The 19772-nt window shown below is 29.2% G+C and overlaps 1 protein-coding gene and 1 pseudogene across 1 annotated transcript in view; both read right to left on the reverse strand.

Moving 5' to 3' along the window:
- Positions 1-715: 715 nt before the first annotated feature.
- Positions 716-19772, reverse strand: part of Spt5 (Transcription elongation factor subunit Spt5) — a 46884-nt gene continuing 27827 nt past the window's right edge. Inside the window, exons 17-27 of the mRNA XM_067277809.1 lie at positions 13501-13570; positions 13287-13412; positions 9333-9458; positions 5564-5741; positions 5390-5495; positions 5088-5309; positions 4814-5007; positions 4605-4742; positions 2187-2305; positions 2022-2117; positions 716-1023 (exon numbers count right to left, since the gene is read on the reverse strand). Of these exons, the coding sequence (XP_067133910.1) occupies positions 880-1023; positions 2022-2117; positions 2187-2305; positions 4605-4742; positions 4814-5007; positions 5088-5309; positions 5390-5495; positions 5564-5741; positions 9333-9458; positions 13287-13412; positions 13501-13570 (1519 nt within the window). The 3' untranslated portion in view covers positions 716-879. The remainder of the gene's footprint in view (positions 1024-2021; positions 2118-2186; positions 2306-4604; positions 4743-4813; positions 5008-5087; positions 5310-5389; positions 5496-5563; positions 5742-9332; positions 9459-13286; positions 13413-13500; positions 13571-19772) is intronic.
- On the reverse strand, positions 15873-17396 carry LOC136981506 (piggyBac transposable element-derived protein 3-like; annotated as a pseudogene).

A 19772-nucleotide genomic window follows, 5' to 3' on the forward strand; every position in this document is an offset into this window, starting at 1 on the left:
CTATATCTATGCCACACAATGTTCAACTGCACAGATACCTTCGGAAAATTTTGAACATCTGGGAATATCTGCAAGGAACAATAAATGCATATCATTACTTTCCCTTTATCATTTTATTACCTGTCTGCAATGGTTGCATAGCTCCTACATAATGCATCACGGTCCTATATCATCCTATGTAATAATTTCATATTTACAATAACTCATTTCTACACAATACTTTCACACACTGAATGCATCAAAAAAAACTTTTTTCCATACACCACTTAAATTCAGCCAGGCCCAAGGTGGGACAACCAGATGGTGAGAAACAGGACCAAATATTATCTGGGACAAATCACCCATAAAAAATTCCTGAGGTTCTCAGACTGGACTCAAACTCCCCACAGTGGTACACCAGGTCTTTAACACTTTGGCCATCCAAACATAACTTATGTTGTTTATAATTATTTATCCCATTTGTTAAAAACAAATACTTCTACAACAATCAGAAAATATAGACATACCATATCAACGACGTTTATTTAATGAAACAGAACTTACTACACTGTTAGAAATCAATGAGACAGAGAACTTATCTATCTCATTCATTTGTAACAGCACTTGCAATTAAGATGACAATTCATTGGCCATCTTAATAATAATATAATAAAAATCTTTTAAGACAAACTGATTCTATAAAATATTGTGTATAAAATAAGCTTATTCCTCAAAGTATTTTTGTTTTTTTTTTATTAAATGATTCTACAACATGTACAAGTGAATATGAGTGATTATAATCCAATGAACTTCCATTTGTTGCAATGTCCAAATGAGTAAAATGAAATAAACAATTAACTAAAAAGCATTTATAAAAAACTTTCATATTTTACTCAAAACTTAGTTTGACTTCATTTTGCACAGAAAACCTAGAGGAAGCATTTTCAGATCATCTCCGTGATCGACCTTCACCACGCTTTCGTTATTGTCGATACTGAGCAATTTACCAGTTATTTCTCTGTCTTCTCCTTCGATTACTTTCACCTGTAAAATAATGGTCATAAGTTTGTTTTAAAATACGAGCATCTCTATACCAAATCGCTCATTACGTACCCTGTCGCCGTTAGAAGGAACGACGGGCTCCAGGTGTTCACTGAGAATGTTGACCACCCGATCTTCTTTGGGTAGAAATACTGAGCACATACCGCCCTAATTCAATTATGTACATATTAAAATAGTGCGCTTACACAGAGAATCAAAAAAGTGAGAGGCACTCACTGATATCCCACGTATAATTCCAGTCTGTCCGATTAATCCAGCATCGTCGTGAGTCTGTTTAATGCAAACTTCGATGTCTGTGGTCTGCCATTCCGAAGATAAAAAGCTATGTTCCATACCTACAAATAAAATTAATAAGCATAAATTTAAAAAAAAAAAAGCATTTTTTCTTTTAATTTTCTTTAATTCAAATTAATTCTTTTAATTTGTAAAGAAATAATGTTTTACAGTAAAGAAAACATATTAAACTAAATTTTCTAAATCTGTTAATACTGTAAAAAACATACTGTGAGCACTTTTTAACCATACCCAATATGAGTTTGGTCAGACAGTAAGGAACAAACCCTCTAAAAAAACTCAACCACCTGAATTTGATCTGGGCCATCTGGCCAACTTAAAAGAAGAAAAGAAAGTAAAATATAAGAAAACGATAGGAAAACAGTAAGAATGAGAAAGAAAAAAAAGAGGAGAAAAAATAATAAAGAACCGAAGAAAAAAAAAAAAAACAGAAATAGATAAAAAAGAAGAACAGTAAAAAGAAGAAAAGACTGAAGAGACGATGATGATTGAAAAAAAGAAAAAAATAAGAAACCTAAATGAAAAAAAAGAGAAAAATAAGAGAAATAGACAGGAAGGTATAAAGGAGAAAGAAAACTAAAGATATAAAATAAACGGTAAGAAAGAATGCAAATAGAGAAAACAGTAAGAAAAATAAGTTTGTTTTAAAATACGAGCATCTCTATACCAAATCGCTCATTACGTACCCTGTCGCCGTTAGAAGGAACGACGGGCTCCAGGTGTTCACTGAGAATGTTGACCACCCGATCTTCTTTGGGTAGAAATACTGAGCACATACCGCCCTAATTCAATTATGTACATATTAAAATAGTGCGCTTACACAGAGAATCAAAAAAGTGAGAGGCACTCACTGATATCCCACGTATAATTCCAGTCTGTCCGATTAATCCAGCATCGTCGTGAGTCTGTTTAATGCAAACTTCGATGTCTGTGGTCTGCCATTCCGAAGATAAAAAGCTATGTTCCATACCTACAAATAAAATTAATAAGCATAAATTTAAAAAAAAAAAAGCATTTTTTCTTTTAATTTTCTTTAATTCAAATTAATTCTTTTAATTTGTAAAGAAATAATGTTTTACAGTAAAGAAAACATATTAAACTAAATTTTCTAAATCTGTTAATACTGTAAAAAACATACTGTGAGCACTTTTTAACCATACCCAATATGAGTTTGGTCAGACAGTAAGGAACAAACCCTCTAAAAAAACTCAACCACCTGAATTTGATCTGGGCCATCTGGCCAACGGCTCTGAAGGACTTAGGATCAAATTAGGATAGTTGAAACCACTTGGGCATCTAGCCATCTGCTGTACAGGTAGTATTGTTTATTAGCAAATCGAAAATTTTATGACATTCCACACAGCAAGAAATTTATAAACATACACAGAACAATGAACTTCAAATCAGCTTACAGATCAAAATCTCTTGCTTCATTTAAAGGCCATTCATTCTTTCTAACTAAGCTGCTATTTTTATTAACAGACTAACTTATGTATCTTCCAAGAAAATATTTTATTTGCAAACCAATTTCATAATTTTGTGATGCTACTGGTGCTTTCAACAGAGGAAGTTTAAAATTTACACTTGCTTTATCCAAACTATAGAGTTTTACAAAACTAATGTTTTCCTTTTGTATCCTTTTAAGAAAAATCACTTGCAGAATCTTGATCTGCTGACAATCTCTATACACAAACAGGTAATTCTAGTGATGTTTTTCCATTGCAAAAAGCCATTCCTTATCAAGAATTTTCTGCTGATGACTTTGTGCAAATGCTCTGCCTTTGCTTTCAAAATCAGACAAGAGGTGTTTATCTGTTGTATTTGCATGAACCATATCAATAATGCAACAACAACAGCTTCAATTTTTGGTTTCTTCATAGTATACCTGTCAGCATGTTTCCATATTTTATTTGCATACCAAAATCTTGAGAATTTCAATTTATCTGCCAATCATTCACCATAATTTTCCCAGATCTCAGATCATTACATATCTGTTTTACAGGTTTTCCATTATCAACATGTTCCAATGCTTTTTGTTTCAAAAGTTAACATTATCTGTTTATGCTTGTTTGGGCCTATCATTTCAAATAAATGTAATTTTAAAAAACAAAAATTAATGATAGAAGTACATAAAGTAACTGCAAACCAAATGGTGCAGAGAACAAAGATAAACTGAAATGAAAAAATTATAGGATTGTTACAGTGCACTCTATTTCCAGAACTAATATCAAAAAAGTGATTTGTGAAAAAAATTCTCAACAAAAATTTGACTTGTTAAAGCAAGACTGAATAAGTGAGAATCTACTGTCTAGGGTCTTCCAAACAAAATACTATTGTGATTATATTAATTATTATCCAATAATGTTGTAATGTACATTAAAACATCAGAAAAATCATCCAAGTTTCAAATTTGCACATTACAATTTCTCAACATTTGCACCTTGCATTGCACAGTACATAAACTATACTCTTCCTTCTCTCACTAAAACATATCTGCTGTCATTCTTCCCACAACAGCTAAAATTCTACACCATCTGCAAATTATTCATATTGTACTGTACATAAGTATTCATATTATTCATGTTGATGAGTGACTCCAATTTTGCAAACTGCAGAACATAAAACACTTTCTCTGTTGCAAAGTTGCCATTTTCACTTATGGTGCCTCCTAAAGATAATAGCAAAGACATCTGATTGCAGATGGGAAATGAAACTTGGATGGTTGCCCTATTGATTGCTACACATTGCTTAATTCTTGGATAATAATTAATATAATTACAGTAATTTAAATTATCTTCATTCTTTTTGGAAAACCCTCTATATATACAGTGTGTATATGTATGTATGTATGTATGTATGTATGTATGTATATATATATTTAATACCAACTAAACACATTTTAAGAAAAGGAATACATGCAAAGAGAAATAAATTTGGTTCTATTATGAAGCATGTGAGAAAATTTTATCCCACAGACATTATTATTAATTATTAATCTATTTAACAATACTGTATAACACAAATCATTTTGAGTATAAAATTATAATTGAAAAGCAAACATATTCATGAGAGTATGCATAAAATGTTTTACTCTTGCTATTTAACGAGATCTTGTAAATTTAAGATTTACATTAATAAAATTTCTTTCACAGAATAAGTGTTATTTTCACAATATTTTATTATTATATTCTAAACAGTGATGAAAATTGAAATAAATTACTGTTTGATATTCAAATTTCTTGACATCTTATAATAAAACTTAAAATTACCTGCACCAGGAGTCTGAGGATTGAAAGGAGATGGTGCTCCAGGTGTTGTAGGACTGTAATTATAACCTGTTGGAGAAGGAGTTGCTTGCATTCCAGCTGGGCTAGGAGTAGGTATATATCCTGAAGGGCTCGGTGTACCTAAATATAAAAATTTTATATTAAATATAAAAATTAAAATTGCTAAAATTTAATGTTTTATTTTAATTTACCTTGAAATCCAGTTGGAGATGGTGAGGCTTGATATGGAGAATATGTATGATCAGAACTATACATTCCAGTACTTCCAGGTGTTTGGGGAGTGTAGGGTCCCTGTGGAGTTTCTGGTTGATAACCAGGTGTGGCTGGATTGAAACTTGGTGATGGGGATGGCTCATCAAAATGATAATCCTCAAAATCATTTGATCTGAATAACAGCATTAATTATTATTATGAAATACCACTCTTTTTAATAGATCAGTTTAATTTTAATTATTTTCAATCTACCTTGCTGGAGTGTTGGCATTTGTTGGGTCCCAAGCACCACCGTGACTCGGAGTTCGACTACCTTCGTGTAGGGGTGTCTGACTTCCATAATGTGGTGTTCTACTTCCATCATGAAGAGGTGTCTGAGAACCATACATGGGTGTTCTCGATCCAATACCATACATTGGAGTTTGACTTCCATAAATTGGAGTCCTGCTGAACGATGCCACTTTTGTGGTACCACTATATTGAAAGTTCAAATTAGTTAGTTTAATACATATGTTAAAAATTTATAGATCAAATATTAGAAAAAAAAAACTTGCCCAATAACAGCAATTCTTGTTCTATCTACAGAAATAGTCTGACATTTGGAATGCAGTTCGACACGAGCAGTGGATTCCGTAGCATCTTTTACAATGCCTATGTGTCCTGTTAAATTTGATAAGTAAATTATTTCAATCATAAACTAAACAAAAATCTTTAAAATGAAACTATACCTTTGTAAGGACCCTGGGTAATTTTTATAGTTTGACCAATTAATTCATTATCTCGTCTTCCCCTTCCTCTTCCCATTCCACCTCCTCCTCCAACGGGCGACTGACCTCCACCCGAAGGATGCATAGGACTAGAGATTCTTGGAGACATGTAACCAGCTACAGACGACGTTGTCGATTGCTAAATAATTAATAAGAGTATATTACTAAATATTTTTAATATATAGAATTTTTGATCACAAATTAATGAAGAACATAAATATGAAGATTTGTAAATTATCCACCAAATAATCTTAGAAATAAACCATATTTTTATCTTTACTTCATAAAATTAATTCTGTAGTTATAGAGGATGAGCCAAAAATCAGTTAAAATAATTTAACATATCTCAGTTAATCTAAATAGAATTGGTTCAAAAATTAGTATTATTCAATCATTTGAAATATTTTTAAAATTCATTTATTTATTCTTACAGAAGTAATCATAAACTTAAATACAGCAATATTTTCAGTGAAAAATAAATTTATGTTGTGTGAGATTCTATTACTATCAAACAATAATTTCTGATGTAATAATTTAAATTAACTAGAGTCATTAAATTGTCACCATATAAATAATTTTACAAAATCTCAGAAATGAAGTTGTTAATGCTATTGGATAAATATCTGAAGTACTATATTAATATTAAAAAATTTGAATATGGTACATTCCAATATGCATGGAACAGCACATTTTGGTAAACTGTGTTGACACATTAATGTGTTCTAATATTCACTGATGAGTTCATCGATGCAGCAACCAATCTGTTGCACTCATCAAGATGCGAGTGTGGCAAGTTGATTCATTAGGTTAATTTACTAATAGGAAATGATAATTAAAGTATTATGGCCATAGCTAGAATCCACTAATTATCATTTGCTATATTTTTCTATATTAAAATGACAAATTTGCAATATCCCATATATAAAAACAATCCTGCCAACTTTCAAATTTTCAGTCTGTCCAGTCCTCAGATATAATGCAAAATATACACCAACACACACACATTTGTAATGAGTGTTCTTTACATTTTTGGGCTCATGGAGTGTCAAAAATAAAAAATCTGAGGGGTGTCAAAATTTGATTTACACCTTCCTTGTTATATTCTATAACAACCAAGAAATTTAAAATAATTATGAAATGTAAAGTCAATTAATGAATAGGAGCTGGCAATTTTTTTTTTCCAACACAAACTCCTCAGTCCTACTTATGACCCATATTATTGGTATTAAGTAAATTCCTGAATATAAATGATAATTTTAAAAATTAAAGATACAAAACAAACCTTGTGATTCCTTTTTTACTTGCATAATTCACAACAGAAGCTTAATAATGATATTAATGCAGGCATTAGGGGGTTAAAAATATAATTTCACATCAGTTTTAATATTAAGTATGAGACAATATAACTTTAAGCTAAAATTACATCAACATCACACAGTTTTAGATAAAATTTAAATAAATATAGAAGAAAAAAAATTAATGCATTATTAAATTTTTGTCTTAATTTTCTAATTTAAAATGTCAAATAATTGCTTAAATATATGGACTAATCCTTTTTTCAAGTTAATTGCTATGCTATATCATACAAAAAGTCTATAGATCAAAAAGATACTCCCGCATCATGTCAAATACAAGATACAGATTTAATTTTGATATTACATCAAAATTTTAATAGATAAATGTGAGAAAATACTCTTAAAGACTATCTATCAGATGCTCTTCCTTGAGATCAATATTTCTTTAACCTGCAATACTTCAATATTAGAGACAGAAGAGAGATTGTATATTTATAGATACAGAGATAAAATTAAATCTAATAATTTTTAAATGAAGAAATGTTTCTTCAAACTGTATAGAGAGAATAATTAGGAATTAACATCTTCAAATTATTAATGAATTTTTAATAAAAAGTTTTTTACTCCATATTAATCCATATAATATATTAAAGTTTGTTAATACAACAATAAAAACACACAAAATAAAAAAAGAAATCATGGAATACCAGAAGTCTTTACATTTAGTACAATACCTAATTTGAAACTTTTCAAAAACGAAAACTATGCATGGCACCAATTACCATCATTGTCACTGATTGATACAGAACATAACACAGTCAAAAATTAGTAAATACTTTAAAGATATATTCCCCAAAAATCTCACAGTATTCCTTTGATAGAGAGATTAAAATCAATGCAACTTTAACATTGAGTGAAGTTAAACACCACTGCCATATTTGCAACCAAAGATCATGAGTTAGAATTTAAGCAATTACCATTTTCTTTACTTTCAGTACACGAATGCTTATTGATTAACTTCTAACTCTAGATCAGCAATTCTCAAAGTGGGGGTCATAAAAAAATTTTTGGGGAGGGGGGGGGGTCGCTGAAAAATTGATGCCAGATCAATTTTTTTCAAATTTGTGTGCTATTGGGGAATCCCACGAGTTCCACTCTCTGCTTAAACTATGATAGAACAACGCTGTCATTTGGAACGGTGTTCGCTAGCAGCGTTGCGTCTGTAGTCAAGTTGAGTTAGAAATACAGTAGAGCGTTGTTATCCGAAAACCAATCAACCGAAAGCGTTTGAGTTGGCAAATTCGAATTTCCGCTAGTGCTGTGGCACTGCAATATTTGGCTATGTCTTGGAATACTCCAATATTATTTTAGTTGATATGCGTTTTTAGCTTGCAGCACTGGTACAACCATGAGAGGGTACTTAAGGACGCGCCAGTACTTGAACGAGACCTTTTCCCATTGTGAGTGGTAAGTTTTGGTTTTTTTTCTGAGGACTGTGTTGTGCTGAATCGGAATGTTTTAAGACTAGATTAACTTCCGAAATATAATTTTTTTGTTTTTATATTTTTCAATATATTTATTTTGTTTGTGAAAAATAAAGAAATAATTAAAAAAAGAATTCATTAGCCTTAACATTGACAAAAATTCAACGCAAAGTGACACACATTGCGTTGAATTTTGAAAGACATTTCAACATGGGATAGATTAATTAAACAAAAGAAATTAACTCCTCCTGAATTTAAATTAACCCACTCCCTCCGGGATGTTTTTCTACATACACTCATTCTTTGGGGTCCTTTGAAATTTTTAAGTGCAAAAGGAGGGTTGTGGATCAAAAAGTTTGAGAAACACTGCTCTAGATCCTTGGTTGTGAATACTGCCATAACATTTTTGACCTGTTAATTAATGAGCTATCTCCAAGAAATTCATTCCTAAAGACGGCTCTTTAACCAGGTCAAAATGTTAGCATTGTTTAAGTTCATCCACTACAAAAGGTGCATTGATTAATTCAGCTGAGTAGCCACAATGGCTAGTTCAACCTTATATTTCTTTGATATCTACACATAATTGGTTAATAATCACCATATTAGATAATAAATGATTTTATTGCATAATAATTTACTTGGATTCAAAGGATTACAATATTGTATAGTGAAATTAAAAAAATATGACAATATCATTTTGCAATTTATAATAAATTTGATGGATTTCCTAAACCTGATTTCAAATACTTTACTAATTTAGAAGTTTCATTTGTTATTAAAATGAAGTAACTAATATTTTTACACTACTTAATTTAATAAAACATAAAACTTCTGAATATTTATCAACTATAAACATGATTCACAAACTTTTATGTAACAATTTACTTTTTAATAGTTCTGTATGTATCCACATAAATGATTTTTTTAAAAATAGTTATGTAACAAACTTACTCTTGAACTACCGGCTTGTACCAAATGTCTAGTTTTACATACAAAAATTCCACCATTATCCAGCAGCATACGTGAATGAAGAAATGCAAAACTTCTATAGAGATGTTTAATTTCGCCTTGCCGACCCTAAAAAATTGTAAATAAATAGAAATATTGACATAATTATATATAATTTAAAAATTTTTTAATCAATCAATTTTAATAAAAATAAAACAAATATTAAAGATGGAAAATGGAGAATTTGTTTATTTGAAAGTTTAATGAACACTAACTGATAACATGATGTCAAATCTTAATTTTTGTCAACTTCAAATTGTTAAAGATGATAGTCATTAGTAACAAAGTTTTTGAAAATGTAGAATTTTTAAGTATTGTGGATTATAAAAAAAACATGGAATACTGCAGGCTATTTTTATGATGTGATTCTAATTATTATTTTATAAATATATGAAAAAAATTTTTTGTGAAGAGAAAGTTTCTTAGTTAAATACCAAACTGAATGAATTTTTTAATGTCAAAAATTGGCTTTTGAGACAGGTAAGCTATTTTTGAGATTTCAATAATTTTCACAGTATGTCTTATTTGATTTTTACTTTAAACTTTCTGCTTTAGTGTACTTTTTACAATATTCATTGGGACGAAACTGATGTCACCAAGTGTAACAGAAATAATTACTACATTAAACATGCAGTGGTACTCAAAATCTATAAATCAACATTAAGAGAAACTACTGTCAACTACAAGAACTTAAGTAACAAAATGCTCATTGTGTTATAATTTTTTATTATTTTTGTCTATTAGTTTTTTGCACATGTCATAATGATGTAGCAGAAGGGCAAATTTTTTAATTTTTAAATACATTTGGCACTTGTATAAATTTCTGTTCTATTTCCTTCAGTATTTATATCTCTTTCATTTTTTGGCAGATAAAGATCATTAAATGACCAAAAACATTAATTTTTACCAGTTTAATAAGCCTTTTTTTGTTGCTGTACAAGTCATAGATAGATGCATGAGTATACTTTTTTGATTTTTAATTTCTTTAAATATATTAACTGTTTTTAAAAATCTCATTTTTTCTCCTTTTCTACAGTATTTATAATTTTTAAATATATTCAGGGTTCCTACTCAAATTTTTGTTTTGAATTCCCTGACTTTCCCTGACCAACTTTGTCCAAATTCCCTGACCCTCACATTTCTTACAGTGTGGAATATCAACATAATAAAACAGCATTTTATTTACTGCGAACATCGAAGTATATCTATCCCTCTTTTTGCCTAGTTGTATGTTTCAAAGACTGCCACATTAAAAAAATACAGTATGCATACATCCTGTAGAAAAATGTATGATAGAATCCACAACTTCAATGTAATGAAAAAATAAGCAATTTACAAATGAAACATGAGCTTTTTATTTTATCATCATTTATCAATATTATTTGTATGTAAATCTAGTAAATACAAGATAGCATAAAATCAACAAACAGTATTCTTTGATATACAAATAGTACTGTACTGTACTTAAAAATTGTCTTTTCAAACAATGGAAAATTCAACTCCAATCCAAATGATCGATCTTGAGAGCTGCACTGTCTTGACTATTTCTCAAGTTTCTATAAAAAAATTTTTACTCATTCCTTTTTTTCATCTAATAATTTAATTTTTTTACGTTTTTCTATTTTAGTGAGACTTGTATTCCTATGACGTCATAGTATTACGAAAATTAGGATTCTTAAAATGTATAGAATTTAAATAAAATAAAATAAATACACTCAAACCTGTTTTTGTGCGGTGGATAGGGACCACATAAAAGAAAACGCATAAAAAAAAAAAAAAAAAAAAAAGAAAACTTCACGAGTAGCTATAAAAAATAGTTTTCGCAACACAAAAAGTATTTTTTTTATGCGATGAATAGGGACCACATAAAAAAGCCTCACGTGGAAAATAACTCAAAATCGTACGAAATAACTAGGAATTGCTTTTTTAACTCCTTGGGCCTTTTTCTGCAATCCCTAATGGGGGAAAAATCCTCTAAGAAGTTTATTTTTTATATCAATTGTTTCCACTTAAATACGAATCTAACATTTAAAAAATTTGCCAGGAAATAATTCCCACGAAATAAACACCCTCCCAAAAAGTGGTTTTACAGAAAAACTATATAAAAAGTTAAAAGTAATGTTAAAAAATACTTTTATTTGATAAATATAGCTGCAGGAAGTGTTATTCTTTCATTTAACAAGGCGTGAAATTTCACACCTGCAGTCTACATTTAACACAATATTTCTGATTTTTATGCTATTAAAATAGAGGGGACCGAAAAAAAGGTAAGAGAAAAAAATTTTACTTAATAAAAAATGAAAAAACTTGATGTCATAGAAAACATCCAATAGAGTTTTAAAAAATTTTACAGAAGTCAATTATGTTCCAATTTGATTGAAATTTTCATATACCGCACAAAAACAGGTTTGAGTGTACAGAAATAAACATCAAACGAAATTACAATTATATGTTAATAAAATATAGAAGTTCGGCGCATAGAATCGTAACTACAAATCTTTTTCTTTTGCAACATAACTATAAAAATTGTTTTGTTGTTGTTTCGCACAAAAGATAATCAAATTTATTTTAATTTTTTAGTAATTTAATTAATTTTTTTAAAATTTACCAGCTTTTTAAATTTATAATTAATTATAAGCAAGTTAACATTGGTTAAACTATCGGATTACCTAGATGATTTTCAAAACGATAACTACAGTATATCTATTACAAGTATGATGCCTAAATTTGCCAAAATCAGTGGATATTTGTTACCCAACATCATTTCTGTTAAACTAATTATTAAACTATGTATCGAAGTTGCGGAAATTAACGGGAGAGGGGGAAAAATACGCTTGCAGTACAGTTCTTTTCAAGGAAAGTTGTAACAACAAATGTAAAAAACTACTAGTCGGCGCCAGCATTTTACTGTAAATGTCGGGTAGCTATTTATAATTTTTTATGTTGTATAGTAATGTTTTAAACGTGAAAAACAATTAAATCACGGATTTTTACTGATCTATTTAGCTATTTTGAAGTGAACAATCTAATAAATTACGATTTCAAGTTTTAAAAGTTTGTAAACTAATTTTTAATTAGTTATTTTTTATTCTAATTAACAAATTCATCTTTTTATAATCGCTGAATTATTAAAATTAAAAATTAAACACTATTACATAATAGTAGTTTATCCTGTTATTAATCCACAACTGTAAAATTATATGGCTTCAGAACGGTGAAAAGAGCCATTTCAGATTAAAAACGGATTCTGGTATATTTTCTTATTAAAGATTGCGCATTACTTCTTGCCGCCTGCAGATGGCTACGCTTAGTCAGCCATATTCAGCAAACGAAATCAACGAGGCAGTTAAGGAGACAAATTCCCTGACTTTTTGACAGTTTTGACAAATTCCCTGACTTTTTGACAATTTTCGACAAATTCCCTGACTTTCCATGACTTTTTCCGAAAACTAATGAAAATCCCTGACTTTCCAGGTGCGTAGGAACCCTGTATATTAATGAATTTTTTCATGTAACAATGTATTATTATACATCATTAAAATACATGTTATAATTTTATTTCATTAAGAATCTAAAAAGTAAATGTTCCAAGGATAAAACTATAGTCTCAAAAAATTTAAATGATTAGTCATCATTAAACATTATTGAACCATTAAAAGGTCTTATCTAAATTTGTAAATGAATTATATTTGTTTTAAAAATTCTCCACTAGAAATTTATAATTACTCTGGAAATTTAATGCATTAAACTTTTGAAAATTTATGTTAATAGTGTTAACCTGTATTTGTTTCTATTTAAAATTATTTCTATAAGTAATTGTGCAAATCAAACACTGACAGACAAGGTTTAATTAAAAGTGAATTACTTTATCATTAATTAAATTTTTCATATACTTACTGAATGTGGACCATCAATAACTTTAACGATATCTCTTGCTTGAATTTGGTTTTGCTCTGAATCTAGAGCAACTGCTCTTCTTGTGTTAGGTTTTTTCATTACTGATTGATGCTTAACTTTTACTAGCTGTAATAAATAAAAATTAGTTTATGTACAATAATAATTTATGTAATTTGATTACATTAAGGTGAGTAATTAGGATTATTTAACAAACCTTTCCATGCATGTTTAAAACCTGAAAGTATTCCTTTTCTAATCGCACAATTACTCCAACTGTTTGAGGACTATATGTATAAAAACAGATATAAAAAGTTATATCATAGGAATTTTTAATAAAGATTTACTATTAAATTAATTCATCTAAATACAACTTTATTGTTAAGATTAAACACAGTACATCAAAAATATGCATAAAATTAGGGTTTCTCAAATGTGATCTCAGGATCCTGGCTGTTTTTTTAACCTGAGAAATCCTGCAAATTTCTTAAATGTTCACTTTTTTCTTTTTCTGTGTTAAGATTATACTTTCTATTTGCAAAATTTTCTCAATTAACTCAAACTGTCAGCATACATTTGTATTTATTAATTTTAAGCCTGCTTATTAGTTTTTTAAAGTTTTGCTTGTTATGACATCTCACAGATTGTCAATAATCAATATGTATTCCTGGCAGGACTCTGAAAATTCTTTATTTGTCAGAACCTGTAATACCTTGAATAATTGCACCGATGCCATCTTAATTTTAACTATCTCCAGTAGCATCAATAACTGCTATATGCAGGTTGTGCAAATTGAGCAAGGATAGAAATAAGTATGAAGTTTTTCTTCATAAACCTGATTATTAAAGCCAAATGAACTGCTGAATTATCAGGATATAAGCTTGATACCACTATTAAAGCAGCCAAGGTAGACAAATCATGAATACTTGAGAGCAAAAGAAGTAATGCAATGCATCTTGAAAATGAACTAAAAACCTTCAACGCTATGGGTGAGAAAACACATAACATTTGTCTTCTCTTAAATGCATTAAAGACGATTCCACCCACATCCATTGAATTGGAATGGGCATTTTCAGTAGTGGGATTTTTCATTATTAAAATGATAACCAGATTGAGTGATTGGAGTATTGACCATCTTTGGTTTCCAGCATCTTATAAAAATTTACAATAATATTTTGCATTGTGTTTTATTTAAAAAACGAAAATTACCTTCTAAGTTAGAAGTTTGATCTAAGTTTATTTTTTTTCTATAAATTTTCAACTCAATTTTAAAGTATTTTTTGTAAGCAGTTTCCAACAAACTAATAAATTTTTTCTATTGTGAAAATTTCTATGTAATTCAAATGTAATTTTTAATACATACTTTACACAGCATTGTTAATAATATGAATTTGGAGATTGCAGAACATATTAAATTACTTTAAAAAATGAAAAACAATTATATCATTTGATTTTGAGATTTATTTTATATCTTAAAAATAATTAATTATATCCTAGGATCCCGGGAAACAGTTCACTTTTATCCTGGAATCCTGGGACAAGCAAATGACTGGGAAATGAAAAACCCTACATAAAACATTCACTACAGGTTGTATGGAATAAAAACACACACACAAAAACCAGTAAAAAGATTAATATTCATACACTGCTCTACCTTTCATGACAGAAAAGAGGAATTGTGGTTCCTCAAAAGCAAAACATGGTTATCCAGCAACCCTCATTAAGACACTGTACACCACAACAGATTTCCCAAAAACCAGGCTTATGAATTAAAGGTGATTATACACAATAAGACTAACATTTATAGGCAAATTGCCAAGGTGACTGATATTAGGATAGCTTACAGAAGGAATTCAATGCTTTTTACATTGATTAGAAATGACAAGGACCTAATGGTGGAATGTTTCTTGCCAGGTGTATATGCTAGCCCAGTGTTTCTCAAACTTTTTACTCATGCAACCCAATATATTTGTTTCTAAAGTTCTGCTACCCAAATGTTTATAATATAATTTTTTTAAAAAACCTGGTAAACTAAAGTCACTGTATATAATGAAATAAAATTATGCATTTTTGAGAGTAACTTCAACATGTGCTATGTAACATTGAGTAAATTTATATTAAGAGCAGTTCAGGTCAATTTCAATTTCTAACAAATACTTCAATTTCATTTTTTATTATTAAAATTTAAGTTAACTATTAAAAAATGTCAGACTGACAACTGTAAATAAAATAGAGTGCTTCAAAATTATTCATGAGTATTTTATTTGAAAAATATTACAAATATCTTAAAACTTGATATTTTTTTCAATATAATAATGTAAAAATTTTTAAAAAATAATGAAATAAAAAAAACTGCAATAAAATTCATTTGTTTAATAATTTATGATTGGTGAAAATCTAGAAAACACTTTTTTTTTTCTTCTGATTTACACACAAGAAAACTTTACATAATGTACATCTTGAATGTGGTCTTGACTCTATGATTTGTAGCACAATATTCACATCGACTCTCTTAGAAACAAATTCAGGTCAATGTACTCCCATATTTTGTAATCTAATATCATTGCTTACAGAAAATGTTAATTTTTTTTCTTTTCGGTAATGGATCAGTTGTTTGAGCTAACAATTTTCATTTTGGTCTTCCTCTATTTGAAGATGTTTTTCTTCCTTTTGTTAACAAACCCTGAGCTACTTGTCTTTTGAATTGCAAAAATGAAACTTTTTCATTCAAATCAGTAAAAACTATATAAGAATTCACAAGAGCCATTTCTACAATTGCAAAAAACAGTCTATGCCATCATTTCTTTGATCTTCTATTTCAATCATATTATGATCTTAACACGTCTGCTTTATCAACTCCTCCCACACGAGTATTGTAATCTCTGATAGCCAGTGGTGCTGGCACATCGAGTTTTGTTCCATCCTTCTGAGTGCATTTTACATTTACAATTTCTGTTCCATGATAATTGGACAATAAACGAACACTTCAATTGTCTTTCCATTTGAAATATGTGATACCCTGATCAGATGTTCTGAAATCATACTCACTCTTTCCAAGTCCTTGTCATTTGCTAGCTATGGAAGTCCTGCTCGATTTGAACAAATAGTTCCACATGCATAAACACCCTGTGATTTTAGGTATTCAAACAACTCTAGAGATGTGAAATAATTATCCATTATAATTATAAAATTTCTATAATGAAGGGATGATGTTAACTTTGCAACAATACTTCTGCCAAAACCAAATTTTTTTTTCCTATAATCATCATGTGTTTTTCCTTGGTAAATTATAAATTCATATATGTATCCTGACATATCAGCATGATACCAGAGTTTATAACCTCTCTTCACAGGTTTCATTGAATTATATTGCTTGAGGAATGAACAGCCTTTGAATTTTACCATGCTTTCATCTATACTCTGGAATTGATCTGGTAGTCATAATTTTTTGAAGTTTTCATTAATGGTAGTGATCAGTGATCGTATCTTATATAACTTGTCTTTGTTATCTGGATGAATGGATAAGTTATCATTTACATGTAAATTTGATAAAATGTTTATACCTTTCTCTTGTCATTACTTCTCATACAATAGAAACGCATAAATCTATATCACTACACCAATAATGATGGGTTTGTGGTAAACAATGATAACCGAAAAGAAATTGCAGTCCTAGAAATCCATACATTTCTTGTTCTCTATCTTAATATTTCTTTTTTTTTGTTGGCTATACAAATTGCTTTGAAATCCAATATTGCTTATTGTACTTTCTCCTAAAACTGTCAGAAAAACATTTGTTGTTGCGGCTTTATTTTCAAAAGACTGATTTACTGTTCCTTTCGTTAATGAAATAGAAGGAACAGTACTTACTTTTTTACATTTTCTAAAATTCCTTTTCATTGCTGGATTATTAGCAAATTCTTCCTCATTAGAATCATCCTCATCAGATTCTTCACTAAATAAAGCAAAAACTTTGTGAGTTTGTGGTGATTTTTTATCACATTCATTCTCCAATTCATCATCAGTACTGTCTTCAACAGGTGTATCAATATCAGATGAAAATTCTTCCAATAAAAGATAATCTATTTCTTCATCTATAAGTCTTCTATCCATATTAACTATTAAAACGTTAAACAAATCGATAAATCTATAAAGAACAATGTACAAAAAACAAATTGCTAACATTTACAAAAAAAATTTTCTTAGGCCTGATGGGACTTAAGTCCCAAACATATTTTGACCTCTTACAGCTTAAATATAATTAATTCCAAAAATATAATATATTAAAATCAAACTACACATATCTAAAACATATAATAAAATACAAAGAGAAGTACCTTCAAAATAATAAGTAGAATTAAACAAGAAAGCAAGCAATATCAGCTACTACCATTCAAACTACAGAATTTCTCTGAACAAAGCAAAACTTGTTTCTATAAAACTGAAACAAAGACAGTTTCAAGGTTACTGCCCCCTACAGAAGAAAAAAAGACATTTCATATAATGGGGACCCGTAAGTCCCAGTAAGCTATAATGTATACACAATAAAATAAAATTTTCAAAGATAGTGGGACTACAAAGTCACATCAATCAATAAAGGGTTTAGACTACTATAAGCTTTTGAATTTAAATTTGTTGATTATTTGAAGACTGTTTGGTTCTGCAATTTGTACATACTACCTGATGATGTTCCTTGAAAACAAGAAAAAAAAACAGTCATATCAACAAATATCTTAAACTTTTTACTGGTTGTTTGTTTCTTTCTGTTTGCGTGTGTTAATAAGCATAAAATTAATATATAATTTGTTATAATAATTAATATTTATATAAATAGTAATTAATATTTTACTTTAATGTAATATGTGAAATAAGAAAACCACTAGATGATAATTTCAAACTAGAAATCTATAGAACTCCAGCTAACAACACCTAACTTAATCTAGTACTTCACATATAATTACATTATTTCATATATATTATTTCATATATATATATATATATATAAATTCTACAACATTAATAGCTTTATCTGTCTGTTTAGAAAAAAAATCTGTGGCAGAACATAATGCAATTCTTCCATAATTAATGAGAATATAAAGCCATCACACATTAATTATACAAGAGAGTGTAAAATGTACTTTGTCTCTTGTATTCATGTTTGCTTTAAAAAAGTTATCATAAAAATATATAAATTAAAATCATAAAATTCATACTTTATTATTAAAACATTTCTTTGTAAAAAATATGAACTATTTTCTATGGGCTGTAACACAGAGCTCCAAGAGATGGATAAAAAGAAGTGTCCTTTGTGCTGATGGTCATTGATAGCTAGTATGTTGTCATTTGAGAAACTGTTTTATTGTGCCATAAACAATTCAGTTTAAAGCAAAACTAGTGTGCCAAAGAGAATCAAAACTTTTGAACAAAAATAAATGGGGTTATTTAATTTATATATTAAGGACTTTACAAAAAAAAAAGCCTGGAATTTTAATTACTGTATATAATGAATAATTTCATTAGAGAGGATTATTTAGCTTTAATAAAACAAAAATGTGGAGTAGATCGTTGGTGGTTTTGACTCAAAGTTTTATCATTCCCCACTATAAGTTGGCAAGGCCTGAAATACAGCATATGGAAAGTACAATGGATGATTGATCAAATAACAAATAAATGGTATTTTTGCATTTCTTGACATTTTGGCACTCCATAGATGATCCACACACTGAAAATTTTAGGAGGAAAAGGGAAAATCATTCATAGTAGTCACACCTTGCTATTGCTGGCATCTTTATAAACAAATTACAACCACACAGACTGAGTGCCATCTGTTGGGACTTGAACATTATCACTGAGACAGCAGATAAATGCAATGGCAGTTTCATAATGCTGAGAGACATTTCAAGCCGATACAAAAAACTTTGTATTTGGCTTTCGAAAAACTGATTTTATTTTGAAGAGATCAGCTAAGCTAAGACAATTTCATACTTAAAAAAGTTAAAAAAGAAACTATGCTTCTTCTTTAAAATTAACTTTCTAAATATTGAGTCTACTGGAAAGTTCTGTCTGTTCCGGTTACAACAAGTTTCAACAAGTATGCGCATATTCATTTGACGCACATTTGGCTCTCTCTTTTTATCACTGAATGTACACATACTGGCCTAGCAAATGAACTAAAACGAAGATGATTTATGTTAGTATTAAGTGAGAAGAGATCGTGTACCCATGGCTACTGATAAAGTTCATTTATGCTACTGTATTTTGTATGAATTCCAACAAGGAAGAAATGCTACAGAAGCATGTAGAAATTTATTGAAAGTGTTTGGTGAAGGTACAGTTTCTGATAGAATATGCAGAAGATGGTTCAAAAAATTTCAAATAGGTGATTTTGACCTTTCTGATAAGCCACTCTCTGGGTGACCATCTTTGATCGATGACGATACTGTCAAGATCATGTTAGAGCAAAATCCTTTTTTGACAACATCGGAGATT

Source organism: Centruroides vittatus, unplaced genomic scaffold (genome assembly GCF_030686945.1).
Source record: "Centruroides vittatus isolate TY-2023 unplaced genomic scaffold, ASM3068694v2 contig_766, whole genome shotgun sequence".
NCBI classification, from domain to species: Eukaryota; Metazoa; Arthropoda; class Arachnida; order Scorpiones; family Buthidae; genus Centruroides; species Centruroides vittatus.